General features: G+C 37.4%; 1 protein-coding gene across 6 annotated transcripts in view; it reads left to right on the top strand.

Moving 5' to 3' along the window:
* Positions 1-22,846, top strand: part of VPS41 (VPS41 subunit of HOPS complex) — a 111,762-nt gene that overhangs the window by 15,306 nt on the left and 73,610 nt on the right. For 3 of the 6 annotated variants that reach the window (XM_059849615.1, XM_059849634.1, XM_059849598.1), the window contains 3 exons: positions 610-687; positions 9,077-9,184; positions 12,255-12,332. In XM_059849615.1, coding sequence (XP_059705598.1) covers positions 610-687; positions 9,077-9,184; positions 12,255-12,332 — 264 coding nt within the window. The remainder of the gene's footprint in view (positions 1-609; positions 688-9,076; positions 9,185-12,254; positions 12,333-22,846) is intronic. The other 3 variants (XM_059849624.1, XM_059849644.1, XM_059849607.1) reach the window with 1 other exon arrangement.

Below are 22,846 nucleotides of genomic sequence, written 5' to 3'. Positions count from 1 at the left end.
GAGGGGGAGAAGGCAAATTTACCTCATCACAGGTATAACCCGGTTGTTATTGTACTTACAGTTGTGAGCAGGGTAAGCATTGAGTAGGTAAAGATTAGGAGTTTTTCTTCATGTTCTCAAAAAACAAACAAAATAACAACCAATATTCATTGGTTTTGCCAGATAGTACAGGGACTTTGACATGGTCAGGGGTGGAAGTCAAAGGGATCTCCCAACTCTATTGTGACATGATGATGTTACTTCCTTAAATTCATCAACAGATGTTAGCAATTTTTTACAGCTTGCTGCTTAATATTTTCTACTTTTATTAACCCTTCTGCATGTATTAAAGTCATGTATTGCTACCATGTGATATTTTCACTTGCAGTAGGTTTTTTTGCTAGATATTTTTATTCATTTGCCATATTCTCTTGTATTGCAAATGAGCAGTGTGTTCATTTGCATATGTCAACCTTGAATTAGTAAATAAAATTCCTTTTCCTTCCATGTATTATAAGAACATCTGTTATTCTAAGATATGGAAAGAGGTCATGGAAATACGGGATGGTAATTGTGTGCATTGCCAAATCCATTTACTCAGTGGTCAGTCTTGCTCTCTGTCCTCTGAAGGTCTCTGAGCTCTGTGGGTGTGCTGCTGAGATGGGAGCTGTGGCCTGCCTTTTCCAAGAACCACCTGTTGTATATTTGGTGAGCTGTTCATGCTGAATTCTGGTGTTCTGTAAACAGCTGTTTCATGTCAGGCTATAAACAGTCATTAAAAACCCTGTATTGGGAAGCTGTGCCATGAGGGTTGCCTGGCTGGAAGTGAGCTTCTGACTGAGGACATGGTTGTTGGAGAGGAAGAAGATGGGGTTCCTGGCAGGCACACTGAAAAGTGTTGAAATTAGACTTGTAGTCTAGGCTGAGAGGGCTTGATAAAGTGTTTGAGGGAAGTTAGGGTATCAGCAAAGGTCCATCTGAGGATTACAAGGGGATGGAGCAGGGGAGGTTTGTAAGGGGGGGCTTGGGGAAGGCTTGTGAGCCTTCAAGACTGCAGTCTTAAAAGTGGAGGTTAAGTGTTAGAGCAGGAGCCAGGCCCTTTATGTGTTTTGGATAATTGGATTATAGGTGGGTTAGTTTGACTGTGAGGGCAACCCTTTAATCTTCATAATATTGTGGCAGGGCAGAGTCACTGTGTCATGGTCTGAGCCTGGCGAAATGCCAGTGCTTCCATGAGAAAACCTCTTTTCCTGCTATCTACTGTGAGATGTGATCAGAGACAGAGCAGAGCAGGCTCCAACTTATGACTGAAAGGAGAAAAACTTCATTAACATAAAGCTACAGGGAAAAAACACACAGAACACAGGATGAAAACCTTCCAAATTTCCTCCTCCTCCCCCCACCAAATTTCCTAATTCTGTTACCACCCTTTGGATAATCAATTCTCAATTATTTGAGAAGAGAGGAGTCCCTCTTGCACCACAGACTTCACCCAGGAAACAATCGAAACTTCTCGTGTTTCCGTGTCACGTGTGGCACCGTCCAGAGAACATTTTGCCATCGTGACCTCTTCCTTCCATGTCCAGTGCTCTCACCACTGCACATGGACCAGAGCTGCTTCTAGGGTTTTTCCCTTTAAGGATGCTTTGTCCAGTTCCAAAAAAAGAGCACAGTCCCTCTCCTTTTGGGACACCTGTACCCCCCCCCCCATGTTTCACCCCCTGGGGCTGAGGGGTCTCTTGAACAGAGATCATCTTCCTCTTCTTCTTCTTCGAAGATGGAGGGCACCACCACCACCCTCCTCACCCGTTGTCTCTGTTCATACACCTTCACATCACCGCACTCTCCTGGCTCTGAGCCCTTGCCTCCCCCTAGAATGCAGTCTCTGTGTCACAGGAACTCAAGGGTTCTGTCCATAGCTATCCAAGAAAAGTCCAGCCAAAAGCCACTCCATCATCTCCTCCCACCTAGAATTCTTCTCAACTTCTCTCAATCTCACCAACTCTAGGAGTAATCAGCATTTGCAAGGTTTCCATCATCCCAAGAAGGGTTAAAAGTCCCAGGCTCTGCCTGTTTGGTTCATGAACTCCCACGGCTGGCTGCCCTGCTGGGCACCCCTCCCTTCTCCTTCACTCCAGCCGCGCTATCACAAGCACAGTCTGCTCTCTCTCTCTCTTCCTCCCGGGGGGGGGGGGGAATGGGGGGATGGCTGCCCGAAGCCCTCGCAGTGCAATGCTCCTCCACCCTTCGGCCCAGGCCTGGCCTACCTCCCTCCGGCCGCATGGCTCCCCTCCCCCCTGCCCAGCTAGGAGCTGGACAGGGGAGGTCTGCTCTGGTCCAGGACCGGAACTCAAAAGGAACTTCCAGTGGGAGTTCACAGCTTTTAACCCCCTGTGTTCTCAGAGGCGTATCCATGCCCTCAGTGGACAAACCAGGTGCCAATATTAAAATCTGGACACCGATGGGCGTGACCACACCATCCCAAAAAAAACATTTCCCCTCAAACCACAACACACCGTTTTCCATTTGCATCCCAAAACTGAGAGTAACCCTGTCAGCAGACCTAGTCCTACAGAGCTGTAGTGGAGAGTTGCTCTGCCTTCATCTTGCCTTGTTTTCCAAATCAGCAAAGTTGAAGAATTTGCTCATTGTCCTAGCTGACTAAGGGTGTCTAAACTGAAGCATTATTTCCAGGGTGAAGAAACTGTATGGTTTGTTAAGCTTAATTACTGCCCTTAGATACAAGAAAAGTATGGTAAATCTTAGTTTTTTAGCATATAGCTATTAGAAAATATATTTTGGTGTAAAATATGGTAAAGAAGGAAGTGAGAAATGATGCACATGGATATTCGCAGGGTGATTCTGAGAATTTAGAGGCTTCTGTCTGATTATCTGGATTACCAGATTGTCTGAGCCACATTTAGACTGAATTTAATGTGGGTAGAAAAAACTAGAGATGGCAGATAAATGAACCTGCTTGTTTGAGGGACTTGGTATTAGATATTTTCCCTGTATATTTTGGGGAATGGGGTTCAACAAGTGTAAAATCAGGTTTATCTATAAATTCATTTCTCTTTACCTTGAATGAATGGAGATTAGTTGGGTCCTAACAAAGGTCTGAGGCTGAAAATAGTCATAATTTCTTTATTGGGCCAAAGGAGGCATTATGACCCACTTGGTGCAGCTCCCAGATATAGAAATGCTGTGAAGGTTTAAATAAAAATCTTTATCTGTATCTCTTGTTGGGTAGTATTTGTCTTGTCAGGGAAATCTTGTGGTAGTTAAGTTTGTAATATTCTTGTTGGGCTGCCTTGTCCAAAGTAAGGTTTGCACAGCCGTCCTGGGTGCAATCCTGCCCTTCCAGGCAATTCTTGTGATGAAAAGGGTTTGCAGAGATCCAGGGGGCCAGATGTTGGTGTGAAACCCCACTGATGATGTTCCTTTCATAGCAGTCTGGCTAGAAGTCATCCATTCTGCTTCTCAGCCACACATCAGGCACTTGGCTAAGTGCTGGTGCTGGTACTCTTTGCTCCCATGTCAAATAGAGGATTTATAGATGAAAGATCATTTCCAGCCAACCTCACAGGCCCTCAAAACAAAAGCTGAGACAATCGGTCAATGCCCTGATTAAGACATTATGTCTATTAAAAAAATAAGGAGTTGGAGATGGTTATACCTTGGATCAAGTCAAGATGTCAAAACCAAGGAAAGTAATGAATGATGTTGGCAATTGTGTTCTGCTGGGTATTTTGCTGCACTTTGAGCTTCTGCACGTATACAAGAGAAATAAGGAACTATCCCTGGGCACTTCATTTTGGGGCTTTTTTTTTTTTTTTTTGAGGTCCTTTTATGTTGGTTTCTTTTTGTTTTTATATTTGTCATTGAATTTCTATAAGAAGTGGAGATGCCCCCAGTGGAGCACTAAGGATGTGTTTATTTAGTTTTGCATAACTTAAAATGTTCTATGAAGTTTTATTTTAATTCAAAAATAAATTTGAGTTGGTTTCTTTGGTTCTGCTGGAGATTTTCATATAGTGTGTAAACTAGTAATTCTGGAGCTCTAACTAGTTGGTTTAATTGTTTTTTTTTTTTTCTGTGTGATAGTGATGACTAAATAAATAAAAGTGCTGGTATGGTTTCTCAAGGTCTGACCTCTATTAAATGTCAAGAAAAGTTACTCCCACAAATCGCCAAGTAGTAGTCTCTTCTCACCTTTTTGCAGTAGATTGGGGTTGCACTTTGCAGCAGAACGAGGTTTTTTGGTTTGGTTTTTGGTTTTTTTAATAAGATGTTATAAAGTCCTAAACATTAAGTATTCAGACACAAAGAGGCAGAGGGTTTGAATGGCCCAGTAAGCTAGGGGGTGTTGCAATTTAGGAACGGTACTCCTCTCTTTAGTGCTCCTGCTGAGACTCTACACACCACATGCTTCTTGCTTGCTCCCCTCCTCCCCTTCCCCTGTGATAGGCTGGAGAGGAGAGGAGGAGGCACAAAAAGGAAAGATGATGGGTTGAGATAAGAGCAATTTACTGGAAACAACAGTGAGGTAAGAAAATTACCAGTAACAGTGACAGTACTAATAACTAAAGTGTACAAAAGAGAGAGGGTGATTCACATGCAAAAATACTCACCCGTACTCACTTGCTGCTCTGGGTTGGAACCAGCATAACCCAACCCGTCCTCTGATCAACCAGAAGGAACCCCTTCCAACCAGTATTTCTTCTCCTCAGAGATGGGGTTCCTTCTCCTCGGTGTGGGTCATCCTCACACCTGGCAATGGCTGAGGTGGTGTAGGATAGCCTCTCTGTCCTAGTCATGCCTCCCAGGGCTACTGCAAAAATTAACCCTGTCCTGGCCAGGAGGAAATGAAGTAATTCACCATTTTTCTTATAATCTCTGAAATCAATGTAAACTTGATAGAAAGCATGTAAAAAAAGAAAATTAACTGTAGGGTTTTTGTTTATTTTGTCTTTTTTTCTTTTTCAGCCATAGCCTTTTAAGAAGGCCTATGACACTAGGGCCTTGTTGGAGTAGGGTGTAAGCATGTCCTTTTTGAAATTGCTTCAGTGATGGACTTCAGCTATTTTTGTATTGGAGTTTAAATGCTTTGCAGGATCAAAACTTGCAGGCATAAACAAGGCTGGAATGGACATTTAGAGTAATTGCAATTTTATCTGGGACCAGACAGAAGATGTGCAGCAAAGGAGAAGGACACTTGCCTAATAATGTATGCAATGTTTATTTCCATAAAGGCTTTGATGAAATTTGAGGGCAAATTGTGTGGTAAGGATGACACTTTTACAGTCAGTACCTGTAACATAATTAGAGTATCTGTAATCAATAGAGCAATGTTCATGTGACAGACTGTCTTGTGGGCAGATCTGCTGCTGCAGGAGCAAATGTGGGCTAATGGAATAACTCTGGGAACTGCCCACAGGTTCCTTCTGGAAATTTTTTTCACAAGGACTGATTTCAGATTTTTTTTCTTTTTTCCTACTCATGGTTCCAGCACAGCAGTTCCTGTAGGAAAAGCTAGGAAAGGTAGGGCAGAATATCTGAAGAAGGTTGTGAACCTGAGTTCAGAAAGGCTGATGAGAATCCCTCGCAGTGGTACTGGCCTGTTGAGAGCTTGTTGCACATGTGTAGGTCTTGTTAGTTTTGTAAATCCGTTCCAGAAGAAGAGTTGGTATTCCATAGGTGCTGGGTGAATGAGAAAGTATTTGTTTTCAGTTCAGGAGTGTTCAGCAATGACAACTGGAAGAGCTCTCAGTAGGAAGGAGTTTGTATTAGTCTTAGGAGCTAATTAGAGTATTTTATTCAGTTGGAAATGTGCTTTCAGTGGGAAATGTTTATGGATGCCTGTTCTTTACAGCATATTTTAGTGATATGACTGCTAGTTTTAGCTTTAAAAGGCAAGTGGAAAATTAAATGGAGTATGAGTGTCAAGTTAGCATTCCAGTTGTTGAAAAATGGTCATTATTTATTTTATCACATCACAAAGGTACCTTCCTCCTGACAGCTCTGTGAGTCTCCTTGCCTTTCAGATTTTAAGGCTGCCATGTGTGCTTTACAAAATGTGCTTTATACATTTTGTGCAATAAGTATTTATTTTTCTCTTAAAACATTTGTCAAGAGTCTCAACATTTAATATTGTTATTTCAGATCATTTTAGGCATTAAATATTGAAGTAGTATTAAGTGGTGGTACAAAAAGCAGTGTTACAAAATTTATTTTCAAATTTTTAGAATCCTCTAGGAGATTTTAATTAAAAGTGTCATGCAGTTAGTAAAAATACATGTAAGTTCAACAATTGATTTTTTATTATTTTTCCCTTAAAAAAGGAAAGCCATGAGTTCTCTGATATGGGGTAAATTTCACTCTATATCTTAGCTTTGCTGCAAGTCAGGACTTGTACTATTCCTCTAGGTTGTCATAGAAACACAGCTAACTGACATCTCAACTCAGGCTGCTCATGGTTTAATTTGTGGGTTTTCAAGATTATTAAAATTTAACAAAAATTATTGATTTGCTTTTATTAACACTGGCTTGTGTTTATTTTAGAAGTTCAAACTGCATAAAAGCTTTTCCTGGTAGAAAAATACCTTTAAACTCTGATACTCTAAATAAGAGATCCTCAAATGCATTTAATATATCAGAGTCTGAAGCAGTAATCTTGAATTTTTGAAAATCACCTTTTAATTTCATTTTGTTTACAGTAAAGTGCTCCAAACTCATTTCAATTCACCTTTTAGCTTGACTTTTATTTAACATAGAAGATACCTGTCAAGAAAGCGTGAAATAGGTACATCATCATGCCTAATATTTGGGAGTTTTCATTTTATTTACTTACTTTGAAGCCTGACAGAATGCTCTGGTGCACTGACTTTTGAAAGTATATATTTTTTGTATATGCATGTGCAGAAAAAAATACTTAGTTTTCACTCATAAATAAGACAGGTAAAACTTATTTACAGTAACTTTATTTAATGGTCCATGGATGAATGATTTTATGCAAACTACTCCAGAGACTAGAATTAACTTTTCATGTTGGTTGCACATTGGATGTCCTGGCCACAGCAACATGTGGGATCTTATAAAAACTAGATGACTGGAATTCAGTTTTTACTTTTATGAATTTATTCAATGATTGCCCATGCATTTCAAGTATAATCTTTGTAAGCAATGTATAAAATGCAGTAATGTGTTAATTGTTATAAAATGGACACATACTTCCTTACACTCTCCTTCCATCAAATGTATGCTTTTTACTTTGACTTTACCTCCTCCCTCTACCTTGTAGCTGTTTATTAGCGATATGTAGGCATGAGGAATTTGACTGATTTATATACAGACCTGTAATTTGACATTGTCATTCTGTCTAGTAACAACTTTGTTCAGTGTTAGATTTACTGAATAAAATTGTTTCTCTGGACATTTTGACATCCCGCTTCATACTCCTACGTCATGCACTGCTGATATCTCTGTATTAATCTCATTTGTATTCTGTCATAAAACTCTCATGTAACATTTTAAAACAGACTCTCTTTGCAGCATATTTCTGTAAGCATGGGGCTAAATATGAGTGTTTCCATAGGTGTATGTGGCTTTTTTGTGTTTTGTATGATGGTATGTACATGTTACCATATATGATGGTATCACACATGACCGTACATGACCGTTTAACTTGGAAAAAGACTGGCTTTAGTACTGCAAAAGCAATTTAAACAAAATGCTTTTTATTAACCTGTTAACATGTCTCTCTTCCAAATTTATTTTTTGCATTGTGTCAACAAGAAGGTGTTGCACAAATACAGTTCTGCTGTAGGCTGACACTGTGCATTTTTAGGAATTGGAAGGCAGTGGTTGGTGGGAAGTCAAAGCACTCCTTTAACTGGAGCACTGCACTGGTATATTCTGGTTGCTTAAGAATGAAAGATGTTTTATGTGGGAAACATACTCAGTGTTGATATATTCATTACAGTCAATAGGAAGTATAGGAGAATATTATTGCAGGTATACTGTTTCCCAGTGAGGACCAAGGGATATATAGGGGTTTGTGTATGTCTGTGCATGTATGAGATTAACTAAGACTTACTGAAGCCTTGTGGAATCTCTCTGGCATTGTACTTCTGTAGACTGTCTGTTACAGATAGATGCCTATGACCAAAGAGCTATTTTGCAACAAGGATTTTCTTTTCCTAAGAGATAAGTATGTTGGGTCTTCTATGAGCAATAAATTTGCTGCTTGGGGATTTTTTGGTTGTTTGGTTTTTTTTTTAGCTTGGATTCCTTTCTCTTCACTCTTTCCCGCATGATCCTTCCTTGCGTTTAAGTAATGATTGGGTGATAATACCTAACATGCTTGAAAAGAGAAGAACGGGTCAGTATTTACCAGAAAAAGATCCTAACATGCAGAAGATAAAGGTGGTTCATAGTAGTATAATGTGTCCAGATCCTCCTCCCAGAAAACATATTTATAGTATTTTTTTTTTGCCATAAGCCCATTGGTGGATTTTATACAATTAACTTATTCCTAGTGGATTCTTCTTATTTTTGTTCACAGCATTTTGCCTCTATCCTTCCTACAGAGGTGCAGCATCTTGTAAAGGTCATGAAGTTTCTTGTAACGTGCATGCTTCAGCTTTCAGTTCATTCTGGCTACAGTGGCACACTTTATTTTATCGTCATTCATTATCATATCCATCCTTTTTGTATTTTACTCCTAAATTGCAAATGACTAACTTTATGTAACAAAGTACACATGCACATTTTTTCCTGCTTTTTAGATATCAAGTAAGTGCCTCCTACAGCTAAATTGACATGCTGCTATACAGACTTTGCACTCAGAACTTTGGAGTAAAAAGAAAAACCAGTAACAAAAAAGCACAGCCCAAACCCCTTCAGATTATTAAACTGTGAAAGTTTGGCTTTTGATTGTAATGGCTGTTGTGAAGAGATTGCAGTGATCCATCTTCGCCTGTTGCTGTGTGATAGTTTTGGGGTATCTTTTAATTTGATTTTATCTAAAATAAACTTCTAAGTATTTTTGTTGTTTTTTCTCTCTTGCTCCCTTTTCCTTACACTCCTAAAAATTTAGGAAGATGAGAGTGAAGAAGAACCTAAGCTCAAGTATGAACGGCTTTCTAATGGAGTGACTGAAATTCTCCAGAAGGATGCAGCCAGCTGCATGACAGTGCATGAAAAGGTATTATGTGACTTTGTGGCTGAGATAGCACTTCTGCTCGGTTTTATATATTTATCTGTGCTTATAATGCATCAGAATAGTTCTGTGTAGAAGTGATGCCAAATCTAGAGTTGCGCTACGGGGCAGCAGTAACATTAACAAAATTCACCATTAACCTGTGTTGAGAAATCCACATTTTCTCAGTAATAAAACAAGTAGTTCACATGGTTCGATTAACAACAGATCTCTCAGAATCAATTCCCTTCTTGCTTGTATCAAGCATTTTTTCAGTGGGAAACATATTTCTCAATGGGGAAGTGAAGTGAGAATTTTAGATGCAGTGATTTGTTAGATGAGATGTTTACATAAGCTACTAGAAAAATGCTCACTCAGATTTAATTATGAACAGTATTAAGAACTGCAATCAGAATACAGTCCTAACTTTTCTTTATTCAGAAAGGAAGTTGGTATATACTGTGCTTATTTGTACAGCCGTGTCAGTAAAGACCAACTTGATCATGCCAAGAACTTAGCATGTATTTGGCTGTGGAAGACATGTTAATACAGTGTAGAAGAAAATAATTATTGTATTTTTTTTGTTTGCTTCAGCTTTACTTTTGGGGGGTGTCATACTAACACTTCCCTGTCCCGCTTCACTGATTCAGTATGTTAAAAAGAGAGGAACTGTGCATGCTAGAGATTTTGATGTACCAGAGGGATGATAAGGATAAAGTAATAGAGAATACAAAGTAAAGAAATTTGAAAAATAATTAATATTTTGTTCTTAAAAGAAATAAACTTCATATGCTTCTTTAGTGATTTAAATAATTTCTTTAGTGTTTTATGAATTTTCTTCTCTTTTATACATACTGAAAAACATTTTAGAATATTGAGGCATTCTGAAGTGCAGCTGAAAGTGAGAATTAATGATTTGTGAGCTACTAGTATGTAAAACATAGTAGCTATCTTCTGAATATATAATTTTTCATAGCCAGTAGTATCTCCTTAACAGTTATTGTTGAGGGATCTATCTTTATTATTTGGCTATATTTTTAGATTGACTTGTGCTGTGTTTCTTTTCCTCAGAGGACTGTTGCTATGGCTCAAGAGGCTCTTAAGATGAAGCTTGTATTTTAACTGTGTGAATGAAAACAATAAGTCTTTTTAAAATGTTTTTGACTACTTAGAATTACACAGATATTTGGAAAATTGGCTAGCATTTCCTCTTTGTCTTTCGCCTGTTTCTGTTACCTTTTATTCCTGCATCTCAGGTAAATTTTGAAAGCCAAAAGTTTCAGATTTTTCTATAAGGATGTGCACAGATACAGCTTTTGCTATAGTGTCACAAAGCGTGACAATACAGGAAAACTGTTGAAGTATCCCAGCACTTTCAGTTTTCCAGCAAACTAGATGCACTACTTATGAGAAGAATCAATATTGTTAGAAGCCAGATACTTCAGTCTTTTAGGAATAGGTCTCTTGCAATAGAGAGCTTAAAAATGAGGCTGGGCTATAGGTTTTGCAAGGATATTTCTGTTTTATTCTGCTTGGTTTTTTTGGGATTTTTTTTCCTGAACGAAAATGAAAAGCCCTGCTAAATGCTATCATTAGAAAAATTATATGGTAATATGTAACATATGACTCTGATTAAAGCAGTTTAACTTTGCTGGGCATGCTAAGATCTGGCTTCTGCATTCAGACTAATTTCTCCCCAGAATTTTTTTTTTTTTTCATTTTTGCTGCTAAAGCATCATATTTTCACCAGGCTTGCTGTCTGCACTGGATGACTAATCATCATGGCACCTGATGCATTCAAGCAGGCCTGTGCAGTGGAATAGTCATACCTAGTTATGTCTGCACACCTGATGTTTTATTAACCAGTATTGATTTTTTTACCCGGGGGACTTTTTTCTTCCTGAAAAAAGGCAACCTTGCAGGAGTGAAAGGCATTGCAGGGAATGAATTTCTAATGAACCCTTTCTTTCCCTTTCTTGCCTCCTTTTAATGTAGCTTCATATTTTGAGTGCCTGAACAGAAATTTCATTTTAAGCAATTCCATTTTGATAAATCCTTTTAAACCTTGACTTTCTGTAAGGTTATTTTTTAAAGATTGTGCTGCCTGACTGACACGCTTAGCAGTGCCTGTAAATTTGAGCATTTCATTATAGGTTGCAATGAAGCATGCTCACATGCAGTGAAATACAGAGAATTGAGTAGCCTAGACTATTTCAGTAATGCTGAAAGTGGGAGGGTGGGCAAAAAGAAGAAACCTCTGTCATAAATCAAGTAGTACTGAAATTCTGTCTTTTCTGTTTAGGTGTAGTTCACATGGTTCAATTAACAGCAGATCTCTCAGAATCAATTTCCTTCTTGTTTGTATCAAAATAAGTTTGTGATAGTATGGATTTATGTGAAGATTTCTTTATTTTGCTACTGTTTTTTAGAATGAAACTCCTGAGATTTCCAAGGAAGTGTATTTGTCTTGGGAGTATTCTATTTAGGAATATTACTATGTGAAGGAAAGCAAACCCAGGAGTGTGTGTATCTGTGTGCTTAAATGCACTGTTATAGGCCTTCCATAATTCAACTGTATTTTACCACTGGCTTACGGTTGGCCTTTTGCTGTGTTTGAACACTCTGTTTTTGTTTTAATAATGAAGAAGAATTAAAAATAAAGCTCAAAGGAAACATGAGAATTGAAACAAAGCTGCAGAAAGGATCTAGGAACTATTTCAGATCTCTGTTGATTCTTGCTCTCACGCTGCATTTTTAATTTGCTGCCACAGTCCATCAGCTGGTGTATACAGACTGCAGATCTACCATTAGTTGTCAGTGGATGAGGGTCCTCATGACTCATTCTGACAGCTAACTTGCACTATCACAGTAATATGGGCTTGAAACCCTGTTTTATTCTTTGGGTACAGATAAAATAACCTTTCTCTATAGAAAGTGGCAGGCTTTTTTCATTTCCCCAGTGTTGCTAATCCTGGAGTTCATTTAGCATTGTAGTCTTTCTTGTAGTGTCTTTGTGTAATCAGTGTAATGTATTTCTTGTGGTCTCTCTTATGTAATCAATCTCTTTCTTTCACAGTTTTTGGCACTGGGAACACATTATGGCAAAGTTTATTTACTTGATGTCCAGGGGAACATCACACAGAAGTTTGATGTTGTAAGTATGATATTATTCAGAACCTATTTACAGACATGTAAATCTGCTTCGATGTACCAGTTACACACTGGTAACACTCTTGCTGCAATAAGTCAGTTACACCTGCAGCTACACTAATGCATTCCATAGCATAAAAACCAGTGTATGATCCTTGCTAAAAGAAGTTATGCTGCATGTCTTTGTGGTGAGCACATCTCAATTTATATATAGCAAACTTCATCATGTAGCAGAAGAGGAAATACATATTTATGATTGCAAATGGCTATTAAAAATGGAACCCGGAGGCTCATTACTTCCATAAGGCATAAACCTGTTCGTTAGCTGGACTGCTGTCAGTTACTATTTTGTGCACTATCACCTTATCTAGTTGCCACAAGTAATTGAAAAGTGATGGCCTTGCTAGCTTGGTTTATCAATGCAAATATATAATGCTAATACTTTATGTAAATGTTTTGAAGTTTGAATTATTAAGGGATTGTATTGATTGAAGGAAAAGAAGAAGCCTTTTTCCTTATTGTGCTTTGTGCTATCAGACGAATAAAATGCTAAATTTAAAGCTCTGTTCTAGAGTATTAAATGTTCCTTTTTATTGTGGATATTAGTTAATTAGTTTCAAATTCCCTGTCTTTCTTGGGGAGTGGAAGGAAAAGAATTAGAATTTTTTTCTCCTCAGGTCTTCAAAAGTTCTAGTTGCCAAGCACTGTTTTTTCATAGCAGTGTAAGCACTAGCCATAGAAACCATCACAAGATGCGGACATGTTTGCAAAGAGAATATACATTCTAAAGCTGACATAGCTGCATGGAGATGGTCAAGCGTTTGTTTATATTTTTGAAAAATCTAATTATTAATTGTGCAAGGGAGTAGAGCATAAACTTAAGTATAAACTTAAGGCACAGGTCTTGAAGGAATTTTTAGATTTAATTTTAGTCTGATTGACAATGACCTTACTGTGGATTCATTAAAGTCAAACTAATCATGAGCTTCTATTTCTTTTAATTTTGTGTGTTCATCAGCCCTGCAGCTGAGAATGGTGACTACATTTCAGAAGAGGAAAAGCTTTTGGTGTCTCCCTTGCAGTTTTGATTACTTTAAATGCATGCCTCTTGATAGAGTTTCTTTGGCAAGTAGGAGAAACTTCTCTATTTGAGGCAGGTCAGATTAAATGTACCTGAATTATTCTCTTCCATTGCTGCAGTAGAAGACAGAGTCAGAGACTCACTTAAATGAAGTGGAGATTTTGTATTGAGTCTGGCAGTAACTGTCCTAAACTTGTATTTGTTCCATTCAGTATAAGGTGCTTGGAAAATTTTAGTTTTAGAACCGTCTTCTTCTGTCTACCACCAATGCCTTGTTCTCTCACACTGGTTCCAAGAGATGAAATTGTCCTTCTGTGAAGACTTAGGGAACTGCCTAGGTGTAGAGCAAGGAGCAAGGGGACCTGTTACCTGCTAAAGTCTATAAAGCAAAATCCCTGCATTCTCTTTATACACACCTTCCCAAATTTGCTGTTATTTTCTTTGTTTTTCTTTACTAAAATGTCCTACCAGTGCCTGCTGGGAGGGGGGTTTCTTATGAAGTTAGTGTTGAACTATAAAGTTATTTTCTGCTCAAAGATGTTACTTTTCCAAACTTAGCCTTCTTCTGGATGCTTTTTATGCTGTGTCTCTTGTGAAGATGACAATGATTTCTTTTGAAACTATTGTTAGATTACAAACTGCTTTTTGAGCTGGAGAATAGGAAAAAGAAATGTTTCTTGGATTCTATTCTTAATATTTGTATCTCTTTTTGTAATGTACATGTCTCCAGTGCAATAGATTAGATCATGGATTAGTTGGAAATGGTGCTTCTTTTTTCATTTTTTTCCTTTTTTTCTAGTTTGAAGAAGAATGATTTTTCTCTAGCACCACTTGTCTTTAAAAGAAAAGTTTCTTGATGAACTACTAACTGTTGTAAAACAGAACAGGCTGCCTATGTGAGAAGAAAGCAGCTCTATGATGTACATGGCTGCTTAAGCTGACAAGTTTTCTCAATTAATAATGTCAGCTGCTGAACCCATGGACAGTTTATTCTGAACTAGCTGCTGTATGCCAAAATATTTTCCTTCAAACCTGAACTTCTCAAGATGTTGAATTTCAGACTAGAGACATCACTACCAAACAATCAGTGGGGGTCTTCATTCAGTTCTCTCCTACTAATTCCTCTTTATTGTTTCTCCTGGGGAATTTGCGTTAAAGTATTGCCATGTTATAAATCCCAAATAAAATCTAACCCTTTCTGGACAAAAAAGGGAATTACTTCCTGAAGTCACACAGGGACAAAGCATTTCTTGTAAATATGCTGGTGAAGAGTGTTTTCACTAGGGGTGTCTTTTCTGGTTCTTTTTCTCTGATCCAAAAAGAACAAATTCCTTCTCAGAAGCTTTTTTGTTGGTGAAATGGCAAATATAGCTCTATCTTGAAGTTGTTAATAGGGGAACTGTCTGTTGTTGCTGATTATTGGAAATTAACATTGTATAGAATTTTTACTGAATAAAATAGCAGTATTACCACTGAAATATTTTAATTGTTTGCAGTAGACAGTGTACCTGGGGAGTGTCTTTATGTATTTTTCTTTTTGAAACAATCTTTTCAGCAGGTGTTTTCTGTCTTGTGACATTGCAAAAATTAATAGTAAGCATAGCAATGTGATGCCCTTTGTGTAAAAGAAAACAGTTACATAATTCAAGGCACTGTATTTCATTTGAGTCTTTATCTCTATTTTTCAGGGGTTTGTTTTGGTTTTGGAGGTTTTTTTAAAGAAAAGCTGGGACATGAAAAAATGAATTATTTTTCTATGCATCTGTTAAATATGTAATTAGCAAAAACAAACCATACTTTGGAAACTTTAAAAGCTACTAGATCCAAACACTGTTAAAGCAGAATTATGCGAGAGAGTTTTTTTTAAAGCATTTTTTAAAAATTTATTTTAATGGCAAGTTCATATTAAATATACTTAGAAAATACCATTACCGCTCTCATAGTCCTCTTGATTTCTGTTTTTCTTTCCTAATTTCAGGAAGCCATGTTAAAAAAATATAAATGAGCTTGGAAATTGAAGAAATAAGAATTTAGCTTTTATAGTAAATCCTTTATTTTTCATAATGACTTGCATCTACATTTAAGTCAAATTGTGAAAAATAAAAAGGTACTAATATCAGAAGATTTGCAGCAAAATGAGAGAGAAAATTCACCAGTGTGTTGCATTATCTCCAGAATGGCCAAATTTTGAATGGCAGCACTCCTTTTCAAGACTGAATGCATTTATAATTTTAATTTGAACTAAAAACAGCTGTAAGAAATACTAAAATATAAAGCTTGGCATCCCTAGAAGTTCTGCTATTGTAACACACTTTTTTGTTTATTGTTTAAAAAACCTATTACAACTGCATTTCTTGATGTCCATAGCGGTAAATCAATATGGTTATCCTGAATTACAAATACTTTAGTGTCTACTCTGACCCATAAATATTCAGAGGAGCTTCTGTGAAATTCATGTAAAAAACTAAAAATTATTTTCAGAATAAAGTCTTACTCACATCTAGCTTTTCAAGTATCTGATGCTGAATCCTATGCCAGTGGACAACTAGTCTTTTCAGGCTTGCAACTCCTCTTGTCGTAGCAGTGGAAATGTGTGCTTTGAAAGTGTTGTAAGATTTTTGTGGTATGGGGGGAATTAAGACAGGAATTGGGAGGCTTTGGCCTTTTGTGTTGCTTAGTATCTCAGCAGCTGTGCTTGTGCACTTGTTATACCTCTCTCCTCTTTGCCTAGCACTTCTGTAGCTCTTGCCAGGGTGACTTGTCTTTGACAATGTCAGTTGCCTAAGATTAACTGGTATGCATCCTCAATAATGTATGTTTGACAAACTGGTATTCTCTTGTATTAGGGTTCAGTGCATTGAGTGAGATGAAATGTGTCAAATACACTGAAAATTATTACTAAAAGGCAACAAGAAGAGGGAAGAAAAGCCTGCTAATTCCACTGACAAAGGATGATGCAGGACTGATTCACAGCACGTTAATTCCAAATGTCTCTCCATCTTTCTTTCCTTCTTAGACTGTCTACAGTTTATTCATATAATTATTGCCTGAACTGACATCTTGTGGATTAAGGATTTGTAGTTATGAAGAAAGCTGTACAAATGTGTTTAGTTGTGTAACAAATCAAGAAGCTTTCAAAGGGCAAGAAAACCTGTCCCCATTCTGGTCTTCTCATAAACATCAAACTTAAAGCAAAAGTGGTGAGAAGTCTTGCATGATGCCAGTGATAGTCTGTTAGAAGGGAGGAGATTGCCTATTTTACAAGTAACCAGAATTTAAATGTTTAATGCATTGAAGGTGTTTCAGTAGTGATGCATGAATCTAGAAAAGGATGTAAATAGTGTCTTACAGCTTCTCTTAATACAAAGATACTGAAATCTTTTAGCATGCAACAGCTATTGTGAGCTATTCAAGACCACTAGAGTTTCAGAAAGAAACCTCCTCACAGCATATCTTTTTACAATGTATTTCTTTCCTTGCCTTGTGGTTATTTTTGTGATTGTCTCACATTGTGTAGCACTATTTACTTATCATTTTTTTATTGGAGTGATAGTAATCCAAAATCACTACGTCATCTCTGCTACTATGAAGGCTTGAAAGGGAGTTCCTTCTGTGGTGGTATTATTGCCCTTGGGTCTATTGAAGTTACAGCACTCACCAATCTCTGGAACAAGACCTTGCTTGAAGGTCAGTGTATGGCCTATTGGTTTTGCTGATAACTCAGCAGGTTGCAAAGAAAACCAGAGGTTTCAGTTGACTTGTTGTTTCTTGGCAAGAGTTTAATTGTTAGCAACAAAAAGATATTTCTAACAAAGAAACCCCTGTTCTTAAGCACTAAGTGCTGCTGCTAGCAATAATACAAAACCTATGAACTGCTGTAGGAGATTAGGCAACATCTTTGAATGGGGAAGGTAACTTAGCTTTTCATTGTATAATGAAGTTGCTTTGGATAGAACTTTGCATGAGAGTTTGAGACTTACTTTGACAAGCTACTTAAAAGTCCCTATTTATTACCTTTAACTACATCATTTTAGTTGTTAGAATCAGACTATGTAGGAAAACTTAGGAAGTGAAGCAGCAGAATTTAAAGATCTGGGTAGCTCTGTGTTAGAATTTGCATGGTGTTACTGTGCCTGTTAAATTTGAAGCTGAAATCCTGTTTGGTTTACAAAACCAAGTGGGCTATTTTAAGTGATCGTTCCAAAAACCAAAATAAAAATTATGGTTTTGATAGAAGCAAGTGTCTATGCAAAGGACAAGTTTCCTTCTCAACCCTGGGACCTCCCAACCAGATGAGGATTGCATTTTTATGTCTTAAATGCTTTATGCCAACCACTAGCTCTTTCAAATGGAAAAAAATTGATAGAAATGCCGTCTTCTGGGATTTTTGTCTTAAGTCTTGAGTGTCAACACCCAATTTAATCTCACTTCTGCTTCTGTTTATCTGTCTTTTTGTTTTAACTGCAAAGAATTTGGAAATCCAAAGGTTTTTACAGTAGTAGTGGGAATAATTCAGATGGCTTTTGAGTCTGGCTTTTCGGTATAAAGGCTTGAAAAGTATGTTTTATATGTTTATTCTGGTACTGTGCTTATTAGATTGCTTGTGACATGAACTATTTCCAATGGGAACTGTGGAGCTATTGACGATTCAGAACCATCTTTGGCAGGAATCATGGTATACCTGTGGTATCTTGCACAGACTGGCTGAAATTGTCGTTGAATTGTGGCAGAATGTGTTGTGACCATTATTCTATAGATCTAGAAAAGCTTCTTGTCTGACAAAACTGAAGTAAGAAAAAAACAACCTCTTGTACATGTTTTGCACATCATCTTTGTACCATTGTATCTGACTTTCCTTTGAAAGGAGTAGTGCTTAAATTTTTAGTTAACCAAAATGTCAAAGGGATATGGAAGGTATTTGTTATTAATTGAAATGTTGCTTGGAATATGGATGAAATGTGGGAATTCTAAACAATTTTAGAATCACTTGTAATTAATTTTTATAGCTCAAAACTGAGGCAAGTGTCACCGTTTCATTCAATTATTCTTTCAAGATTGTAGTTTCAATAACCGTAGCTTAGTGCAAAATAATGTAAAAAGTTTAGCTGGAGGTATGAGTTCAGCCACAGAAAGTCTTGTATGATACAGTCATTTATTTCTTGAATGTTGTTAACTCATACAAGTCAGATGTGTGCTTGTACTGCAGCAAACAGTAACATGTATGCTGTCAATCTAATTAATTTCAGTTCAAGTATAAAGCCCGTGTACTTTATCAGCTGATTCTGAAATACCAATTGTTTCTGCCTTCTCTTTTGAACTCTTGACTAGCAACTATGTTGCCCATGTCCCTTTTTTTGAAAAGGATTACAGCCCCATCTTTAGACCAAATGGTTCTTCTACAGCTTCATTACTGTTCAAATGCATATTGTTTTCCTCTTTTTTTGTAATATAGAAACATTGGAAGAAGTCTCCTTTTTTGTTCTCCAGTATCAATCACTTTACCTCAGACTGGGTATCCTGTTGTTTGTCAGTTGCATTTCATGACCAGCTCTAAATGTATTACATTTAAGGTACCTTAGCAGCCCTCCTTAGTGTCACTGACTTCAGTAGAAATCTGTAATGTCACCTTTTAATGAGGTAAAAGACTGTGATTGCATACTGTTCTGTCACAAGCATCTAGACATAGGAAGTAGTTCACTTTCTCTTGACTTGGTAGGGTGCTGTTGTATTCTGCATGTTTTTTCAAAAAAAACCTGAAGCATTGAATAATCTAGGGTGAAGACATTTTAAAAAGGGAGAATGCAAAACATAAAGGACATTAAGGACATTACTGTAATATTTAATACAGCATTGTAGATCAATGAAAGGGCAAAGTTTCCAATTTGTTTTCTTTTTTACACCAGGCCTTGTTGCCTCTTATTTCTGTGGAGGATCAAACAGAGGACCTTATTGTAATTCTTCTAAGTGAATGTACATGTGTCACTTTCAAACAGTTTTGAGCTAAATTACTTGTGATATTATTAAGATACATCAAAATCATCAAAACAGGGTTTTTTTTCCTTTTAACTCTTCCACCATTCATGTGTAGTAATACTTGCTGCTTGAATGTGTGTCACATCTCAGGACTATGTAGAAAGTGGACCAAATTGCTCTAGAGCTTTTTTGGCACCAGTGAAGCAGCTCGTTCCAGGTAGCACTAATTAGATGTTTTCGTAGAAGACTGGTAACTCAAATGTGAATTTTCTAAAACCTAGTAACACTTAAAAGCATAGGGAGGATTTGGAGACATTTGATTGTAAGAAGCTAGGGTATTGCTGGTTCCTAAGGCTGTTTTCCTTTCAAATGGGGTATTATACCTGGATGGTATTTTTGTCCATAGGGAATACAGGCACTTATGTGCATATATAGAATAATAGTAGTTTGCCTGTCAGAATTATTAAGAGTTCAGGCATTAATAAAATATTATTTACATTAGAAAATGTTTTCCTAGTTAGAAAGACTGAATTCTGGAGGACAATGTTTTTTATACAAGTTGACATTAATGATAGAACTACAGCCCTTTCTTTCCATTAACAATAAAAATACAGCACTGTTAAAAATAGATAATGACATAACAGGGGCATAATATGATGAGCAAAACATGAAGGCAAAACCAAGTATTTTTTTCTATGGGGAAGGCATAATTGATAATGAATTTAAAAATTCTAATAAAGATTCCCTTCTGAAGGATGAGACTTATTTGTTTTAAAAGACATGCCAGTGAGTATAGTACTTTATTGCACTTGTGATGGAATATTAAACCTGTGCAGTGCAGATTTGACCAGTGTCTGGTGTTAATACCCTCAGAATGGCTGCTGATAAAAGTATCTACTGTCAATTGACCGTCTCCACTGTGATGGTCTTCATTGTTGAAGAAGTGTCCTCTGACACAGAGAAATAAAGGTATGAGAAATGTCAGAAATTGGTATTTTGGTGTTGGAAGGTTCACCACTCTAATCCTAAACTGGCTGCTGATTGAAGTCTAGTTGAAGGTCTTGGCAGTTTTATGGATAGGAGCTTTGAAATGTGAGCAGTGTAAAGATGGAGTGAATGAATCTGTTTGCTTTTTTTTGTCTACTTTAAATAAAGTTTATGATATGCAATCAAATGTACACTTCACTGGTATTGAAATGGAGCCTCTTTGTATGTAAATGCATTGAGGAACTTGCACACGATCAATTAATCTTCATATTTAGCCTTCCCTATCATACTGTCACAATGAGGATATGGCAGGCGATATACTGCTTACAGTAAATTACAGTGCACTTCATATTACACAGTTTCTACTTGTTTGAGTACTCTCTATCTCCCTCCATCTTTTTGGTTTGCATATGTTTTTTGGGATCCTGACAAGACATTCAGTACTGACTGGGTATCTCTGGTGGACTTGTGAGACTTTGCCAGATGCTTATAATTGCAAATAAAGAAAGTTCCAGAGTTGGTATCCAAAAAGAATACAGTGCTTTCAGTAATCAGAAAACGTGTTTATTATTGCATGTAGCTCTGACTTATGCCAATCTGTATTAGTGTTGATAACTGAAAATTTACATGGAAAATTACACTCTAGGTGTAGGTGTTGGCTGAGCCTGAGCATTGATAACCCAATGTAATATTTAACTATGCCAGGAATATGACTACTTATGTTGTTTTCAGCTAGGAAAGGGAATTTATTTCCTTAAAATTTTTCTGCTTCTCTCTGATTCCATCAATGGAGATCTTTTCACTGATTTCAGTAGCCACTGGGTTTGGATCATTTTCTGTAGCAGAGTGGTTGAGAAGCTAAAATAATTGGGAAAAGTACTTACTGAAGTTTTCCATTGCAGAAGCTTAGAGAAAAAAAAAGAGAAATGTGAAGAAAATAATGGCCTTGTGTGGAATGTGTGGAGAAATAGGGTTTCCAAGCTCCTTGGGATGATGTCCTCTATCTTGTGTTGGGTCAGACAGTGGGATGAGCATCATGACTGTTCAGAAAACCTTCCTAGAAATTATGTTGGCACAACAGTGCATGAGCCCTGAGCAGAATAGTCAACAGCCCCTTTGCTTCTTCAAAAGTTGTTTGGTGGATGCACCAATAAAATAATGTCTAAAAAGAAAACCTCTCCTGACAAGAGCTTTCACTGTATGACCTGCTTGGCCTTTTTCATTAGTCACGTTTCTGAAATGTGACTTAACAAGAAATGGAGTAAAATCTCATACTTTCCACTTCAAGGATGGCATTCTACAGAATTCTCTTAAATACATAAATGACAGTGGTGGTGGTATTCTGTTAGAAACAAGCAGTGAAAGTGCCCCTTAAGGTACATCCTCAGAGTTTTAGATATGTTTTGGGGACTGTTCTCCAAAGCCCATTTTAATAATTCAGTAGCCTCTTTTGAAAGTTTATATTTAAAGATGGATTCTCACAAGTTCCTTGTGTTTGGCAAACTATTCTGAAAAGAAAGCAGTTACAGAAACTGGTGAGGTCAACCTCTACATTGCCTGGAATAGTCTTCCTCCCCAGGGTGTGCTGGGTTTTCCAAGGAAGATATATCTATCACCAGCAGACTTTCCTTAGCCCTCCCCCTCTACTTCAGCCTTCTCCATGGCTGTGTGATTGGGAATATTGCTTCGTATTCTCAGATGGCTTTAATACACAGATAGCAACAAAGATGTAGGGGAAGGCTTAGGACATAACATTGTTGAAGAGACCTACAGTTAGACAGAGGATGGCAAAGGGGACCTGGGGGAAGAAGGAAATGGGAGTAGCTTGCTTACTTTGGCACAGAGTTCCCAGGAGGATATTTCATTACACAGCAGTGTTTTAGTAGAAAAGAGATTTTTCTTTGCATCCATCAGGAATTAGCTAACAGTTCAATTCTGCTAGGAAGTCGTCTAGGCTTTCAGTATAGATTTGGTTTTGATAATAGTTCCATCAATTATAAACAAGCATTCTGATTATCTAGTAGCTACTGGAGATTTAGGGAGATTCCCTGTTAATATTTTTTTTTCCCCTTGGATGTTTGGTTTTTTTCCTTAGTCCCCGCAGTTGACAAACAAGGTTAAGGGATTCACTGATGTGGAAAATATTGAAATCACTGTAGGCTTTTTGTTCTTTCTCACTGTCTTAGACTATATATGAGAGACTTCTTGTCCTCATATTCCCTTAGTGTTAGACAAGCTTTTGAGATCTTTGGTTTTTGTAGCTAAGGTCTGCTTTCCTGCAGACAAGATAAAAGTTAATGTTGTTAGTATTCTGTGTCCCAGACCTTGTCACTCCCCCGAGCCTTCCCCCCTCCCTTTTCTTCTAACCAGCATAATCTCCCATTTTTCATTTGGAGAATGACAGATTCATGAGTGTTATAGGAAATGCAATGGAGCAAGAGTTCTCACTTACCAGAATTTCACTGCTAATATTGTTG

The sequence above is a fragment of the Haemorhous mexicanus genome, chromosome 1 (genome assembly GCF_027477595.1).
Source record: "Haemorhous mexicanus isolate bHaeMex1 chromosome 1, bHaeMex1.pri, whole genome shotgun sequence".
NCBI classification, from domain to species: Eukaryota; Metazoa; Chordata; class Aves; order Passeriformes; family Fringillidae; genus Haemorhous; species Haemorhous mexicanus.
Note: the sequence above shows the minus strand (reverse complement) of the source record. Positions and strands in the feature narration are given on the sequence as shown.